General features: G+C 45.6%; 1 protein-coding gene across 1 annotated transcript; it reads right to left on the bottom strand.

The window, feature by feature from the left end:
• Nucleotides 1-217: 217 nt before the first annotated feature.
• Nucleotides 218-6,523, bottom strand: LOC125547048 (protein FAR1-RELATED SEQUENCE 9-like). Its single transcript, XM_048711083.1, has 5 exons — nt 6,236-6,523; nt 2,829-3,146; nt 1,684-2,741; nt 1,283-1,597; nt 218-878 (listed from the first exon to the last, which is right to left on the bottom strand). Exons 1-5 carry the CDS (start codon nt 6,521-6,523, stop codon nt 218-220), a joined length of 2,640 nt encoding a protein of 879 aa, XP_048567040.1.
• Between the last annotated feature and the right edge of the window lie 246 nt (nt 6,524-6,769).

Raw genomic sequence — 6,769 nt, 5'->3', positions numbered from 1 at the left:
GAGCCAGCAACAATATCATAAGCAACAGGGGGAATTGTAATTTCAGAAAAAGAAGAACATTATATGAGGCACAACTCAATGCATGATGAAATAACTACTTTTTGTCCTCTAATGTAAATTGCACCATTCTCTTTGTCAAGAAACTAATCTATGTAACCAATATTACAAATGTGTAGTAGCAAGAGAGTTTTCTTTTTCTTTTTCTGGTCAAAGTTGATCACAGCCTAAGCTCTGTTGCTCTAGCCATGTTAGCATCTGTCTTCATTGCAGCTTTTAGGTAGGGACATTCTTGCACAGCATGACCTTGCTCTTCACAGTAGGGACATTTTTTGACCCCCATTGCAGCCTTCAAGTACTGGCATGTTTGGACACCGTGACCTTCTTCGTTGCAGTACGAGCAAGGAGGTGCTTTCTTCTTACCAGGTTTTCCTCTGGGCTTGGTTTGCTTCTTTTCATCTTTCTTAGCTTTATTCTTATGTGCATCTTCCCGTTGCTCAAGCAGAGTCTTTCTTCTCTTTGATTTTTCAGTCGGACGCCCTTTTTTTGGAACACGTGCGGGGTTTTGAAGCATGGCATCGCCATCAGGTTGCGGCGCAGTGGTTGGCTCGGGGGTTTGTTGTTGCTGATGCGTTGCTTGCTGCTGATTTGCTTCCTGTTGTTCTTGGAGCGCCCCTTGCTTCGCTGCAGCTACGAGGGGCTCAAGTTGGTGAGCTGCATCATTCATTATTTTGTAGGCAAGATCGTTGCTGCAAGCTTGTGAAGCCAACCATGTATACTTTCTGCACAAGGCGTTGTACTTGAGAGTGTTGGTTGCAGGGTGCCCAAAATCTAGGAGACATCCACCACTGCTCATTGCCGTTGTCGCAACTTCTGACCACCTCTCTAGCATGTATCTTTGTGGAATTTTTTGGACATTGAGATGCACCATTACCCTTATGATGTGTGCACAAATAATCCCATTCATCTCAAAACAGTTGCAGCTGCATTCAAACTTCTCCTCTGCCAACACAACATCTCCTCTGCCCAAAATCTAGGAGACATCCACCACTGCTCATTGCCGTTATCGCAACTTCTGACCACCTCTCTAGCATGTATCTTTGTGGAATTTTTTGGACATTGAGATGCACCATTACCCTTATGATGTGTGCACAAATAATCCCATTCATCTCAAAACAGTTGCAGCTGCATTCAAACTTCTCCTCTGCCAACACAACATCTCCTCTGCCCAAAATCTAGGAGACATCCACCACTGCTCATTGCCGTTATCGCAACTTCTGACCACCTCTCTAGCATGTATCTTTGTGGAATTTTTTGGACATTGAGATGCACCATTACCCTTATGATGTGTGCACAAATAATCCCATTCATCTCAAAACAGTTGCAGCTGCATTCAAACTTCTCCTTTGCCAACACAACATTCACTGAAAATATTCGGGGGTTCTCAAAGTAATTTGAGTGCAACTCAAACCTCACGCTTGCATTGTCAAGAGCAGGGGCCATGTTCATGATGGAGCCTGTTGATGCCATGACCTCTTTTTGAAACTTGAGAAACACGCTTTGGGTATAGAAGTGAACTGCTTGGCGCTCAAAGTTGTACCTGAATGTTGCAATGAAAAGGTCAATGATTTTGAGTTTTTCAAGTTCCCTGTTCTAACTTTTTCTCTCTACAAAGCACACACATACCTTGAGTAAAGTGGTGCAGTTGTTGCGTGGCCTATGAAAGCTTGATTGTCTTCACGGTCCAACATTGTTTCTTGAAGCACCTCATATTGTTGTACAAATCTCCAGACAGAGTCTTGAGGGTTGACAAATGTCTTGAAGTAGGAGTTGAGACCCTCAGACCGCCCTGTAGTGCTTGTAAATGGGAAGAAGTTCTTTCGGAAGTATGCTGGAGCCCAGGTCTCTCGCGTACACCACATGTTGCTTAGATGTCTGTTGTCAACCAAGTCAAAGCAATGCAGCATATGCTGCCAATTCTCCTCGAACTCATCCACCGTCTCTGAATCATTGATAACCCCATAGAAAACCTGCTCAAAAATTTCATCCATGCTCAGGATCCTACCCAACATTTCCCTTGCTTTTCGCTGGACGTGCCATTTGCAGCACCTATGCACTGTGTTTGGGAAGACATCTTTTATTGTTGTTTCCATTGCCTTGTCCTGGTCAGTCATTAGGTGCAACGGGTGCTCATTATTCATTGCAATCATCCAATGTTGAAACACCCACTTGAAAGTTTCTATTTGTTCATTTGGCACCAAGGCACAACCTAGCAGCACAGTTTGCAAGTGGTTGTTCACACCAACAATAGGAGCGAAAGGCAGATTGTACCGATTTGTGCAAAATGTTGTGTCAAAGAACACACAATCTTTGTACTTTGGGTACAATGCTCTTGTCCTTCCATCCACCAAAAACAGATCTGTCACTTCATTTGTTTCTTTGTCAACTTCTGTTGTGTAGTAGAATTGAGCATTCTCAGCTTGACGCCTCTTAAAGTAAGCAACCGTCATATCCATGTCCTGAAATGACTGATTTTGTCGCAGCTTGGAACACGCATTTGAAACATCCCTCTTCACACATGGCAGTTTCCTTCGGTCTCCGCCATGGACCATTCCAAGCATTCCCATGCAATTTGTAGTTGATAAGTTTACATCATGCATTGTCATCAGTAGTTGGTAATCTTCTTCTGGAATTTTGCAGTGTGAGCGGTAGAACCTCACAATCTCCTCATGCTGCATCAAAGGGTGTGTATGATGTGCAACAAGGTAGGTAACAACCCACTTATTGCCCCTGAGGCCAACAATCATATGAGCTTTGCAATCATAACACATAATCCGATTCCTCTGATGCTTGGCTGTCACATCCATTTCAACCCCAGCCTGCTTGCTTGATGAGCTTCCCCCTGCTGCAATTCCTTCCGAGTGGCTGCTTGTCTCACATGTAGTCTCCGGTTTGCCAGCATGCACACATTGGAAGACCCTCTTGATAAGTTGTTGTGGACCTTTCTTCTGGCTGTTTTTTGAGGAAGCTATGCGTGAGCCAAAGCCCGTTCCAAATGTGTAGTGATTATAGAACTTTTTGGCATCTTCAATTGAGTCAAATTCCATGCCAACATAGGGCAGAAGTGGCTGAAATATCATCATCCTCATCTGCATCATGCATTCCACCATGAGTGTTTAGGACACCATCTGAATCCCCACAACCATGAATTGTGAAAGGTTGCTGAACAAAACTCTCCTCATTTGCCGCCCCATCTTCGGTATGCTACATCATTGCAACAACAGTAGAACAACACCATCAGTAGTAGTGAAGAACAACACCAGTTTTTTCATTGCAGTATGCACAAGCTTTAAATAACATATCCTTTTACAGAGTTTTATGCTTGCTAAAATTGTAGAGGCCAACAACACTATAACATATCCAAGCCCTATAATCTACCAGTGCTTTTTGCTATTCAGCAAGCATTTTTTTTCATACAGCAGAATTTTTATCTTTGCACAAGTAATCTCTGAATTTTAAAGAAATCAATGTTTTTTTCAGTGTGTGCTTACATCCTGTGAATCTTAAAGCAAGCAACATTTAGTGGTGTTGCATAGCTAACACACATTCAGTTAAGCTACACATCCTCTGAATCTGAAGCAATGCAACCTTCCCATTACATAACTTTTTTTCCTTACTGAATTGAAATCAAAGCAACATCTAGTTTTGTTTCAAAGCAACATCACCTCAGCTGCACACTAATTTGTGTTAAATGACAGTGAACAATGAGCAAAGCAACAAGGGCAAGCAACAAAGCCATTAGCATAGGAAATGTCAATGCAGCAGAGAAAGGGGAAGCTCACCCAATTTGAAGCGGATCCGGCAGGAGGTGCATGAGTGAAAACAATTGGAGGATCTCTGTACACGGGACCTTGTCTCTGGGATCTAGGGCGGTCGCCGGAGCTGAAGTTGTCCGCCGGGGAACAGAGGAACCCTCGCCGGAGTTCCAAGCCATGGCGGAGTAGGCCATGTCTCTGGCGATGTGGTGCACCACCGCGGGAGGTGGAGTAGGTGGAGGGGTGGAGGTGGAGAGAAGGGGTGGCGCTCGCGGGTCGTTGTAGTCTTCAGCGAGCTAAAATCGTAGGGCAGGTGGAGGTGGAGGAAGCCCCCGTGATTTGCGGCCACAGGTGGGGATCTGTTCGCATGTGGGGCATCTTGTTTCATTGCAATGCAGCGACCACTACGGGCCGACGGGCTTTGCAAGGGGGAAGCGTGCACGTACAGATCGGACGGACGCGGTGCTTTACATCGGACGGCCGCGAAGGCGACTTACGAATCGCCTAGCATCGCCCAACCTACGCCTAGCACCGGCCATAGGGAATTCTGCTGACACAGTTCGCAATCAAGATGCTTTCTATCATGTCAAGTACTTGAATGGGATTAAGGTCAATAACTTTCCGTACCATAGGTTGGTGCTCAAGGTAGGCGTTCCCATCATGCTTTTGAGGAATCTGAACCAATCAACATGCTTATGCAATGGCACAAGGCTCATAGTCACAAAGCTTGCTGATAAGATTATTGAGGCGGCTGTCATCACTGGTTCAAACATAGGTGATGTTGTTTTCATACCAAGGATAGGCCTGACTTCAAAGGATCCTAAATGGCCTTTCACTTTGCATCGTCGTCAATTTCTTGTTAGGGTGTCATATGCGATGACCATTAACAAAAGTCAAGGGCAGACTCTTTCAAATGTTGGTTTATATATGGATACACCTGTGTTCACACATGGGCAACTCTATGTGGCTGTATCGCGTGTCACTTCAAAAAAATCGCTGAAGATCTTAATCAAAGGAGAGGATGATAAGACTACTTCTCAGACAAGGAACATCATGTTCCCTGAGATTTTTCAGTCCATTCGTTAGGTGCTATCGATAATAGTCTATAGTATATATCATAAGATTTTGCTGATCTATGTTTTGTTTCTCCTATAATCTTCCTATGATAGAGTTGCAGTTTTTACATGTTCTTAACTTATTTTGGCTTCCATCCTGTCTTATGCAACTTCGTGGCCCAAATCACTTTTGCGATTGCATGTTATGCTTCTTTGTCACTTGATCCCCTCATTTTGCTTTCTCTTGAGTTTGTGCCTCATCAAGTAAGTATGTATGAATGGCCTCATCAGATTTAAACTTTCTTTCCCTTCATTTGTTCATCACTTTGACTTTTGCTTCCGCACTGCAGATGTCAAGCGGAAAGTTTAGCCTTCTCTCACTGGTCCATACCAAGGAACTGTACTGGAATGCGAAGGTTCTGGTGTCTCGCCTGTGGGAGTACCGAGGTGCAACTGACGATGGCCCACTCGTGCACACTGGCATTGTGGTGCTTGACCAAGAGGTTTGTTTTGACTTGTGTCATCTTTGCTTACACTACTGTTGTTGACCTCTGGCCCTAATTACTGATGTGGATATGTAGGGCACCCACATGTATGGTCAGATCCCTCTAGAGCCATCAAAACTTCTGAGAGATGTCTTAAAGGAAGGCGAGGTCTATTTGATAAACAGATTCGTGTGCAAACAATCCAAGCAGACTTAGAGGGCTGTTGAAAGTCCATATATGATGTAGTTCACTTGCTTTACTACCGTGATCCCTCAGCCTGGTGATGAAGACTATCCATACTGCACTTACAACCTCCTGCCCTTTTCGGATATACCTGTGCCAGGCCCACACACTCCTCGCTTTCTTGGTTCGTAATTCTATGCTTCCTTTATGTATGCTCTCTTTACCGCTGGTCTTTCATAATGTCATACTAATGTTGTTTTGTTGCTTGCAGATGTCATTGGTAGAATTACTGCGGTCACAGACATTGTTGTTGTCCACTCTCAGTACCAGCCCGAACCTTCGTATACTAGGACTATAGTTCTTCAAAATGAATTGTGAGTTGCTAGCTTACTTCTTCTTTCTTCCTCTTATCCTCTGCCCTTTCCCTTTCCTAACATGCTCGCGTTGATTTATAGAGGAAATGAAATCAACCTTGTTCTCTAGGGTTCTCGAGCTCGTGCATTTGAAGCAAAAGAGGTTCGTGCTGCAAGTGAAATAGGAGCTGTTGTCGCTATCTTCGTAGGGACATTGCCAAAAATATACCAAGGTAATTCTTTCGCTTGCACCTTGCTTGTCGTATTGCATCCTCTGCCACCTTAATACAGATTTTTACTTACCTATCTCAACATGCCTGAAGGGACTGGGTGGTAGCTCTGCTTACCGCTGGTGTTGGCTGCAGGTTCGACGGGAGCACAGGGGCGGCTTCGGGCGATGCAGGGCGCTGCGGCGGATGGAGCTCGGTTCCTCGCCTCGCTGGAATATGAATGGGACGGCGGCGACCGGCGCTGGTGGTGGTGCCCGACGGCGAGGGGAACTCCGGTGGTGCTGCTGATTGCGGCAGCGCGCGGAAGCACGGGAGGAGGGCGATGGGGTCGGCGTGGAGGCTGCTCGGGCAGGGGAGTGCACGGGAGCTGCGGGCGTCCAGATCGGGCACGAAGGAGGACGGCATACGGGGACGAGGGGTTGGTCAGGCGGGGCTGTGGTGATTGGCTCATTGGGGAAAACGAGACTGGGAGGAATTTTGGATCGGGAGTGGTTTGGTGTGGAATCCGATGAAGAGAGTGGCGGCGGTGGGATGGATCCCAAGAAATTAGGGATTTGGTCTAGGGTTAGACTAGCTATATATAGTAGGTGGGTTAGACTTAGGGGTATAACGTCCCTCCGATCGCAATCGAATGATCGCGAATAAAATAGC

The sequence above is a fragment of the Triticum urartu genome, chromosome 3, assembly GCF_003073215.2.
Source record: "Triticum urartu cultivar G1812 chromosome 3, Tu2.1, whole genome shotgun sequence".
In the NCBI taxonomy this organism is placed as follows: domain Eukaryota; kingdom Viridiplantae; phylum Streptophyta; class Magnoliopsida; order Poales; family Poaceae; genus Triticum; species Triticum urartu.
The sequence above is the reverse complement of the archived record's forward strand: the minus strand, read 5'-3'. Positions and strand labels throughout refer to the sequence as shown.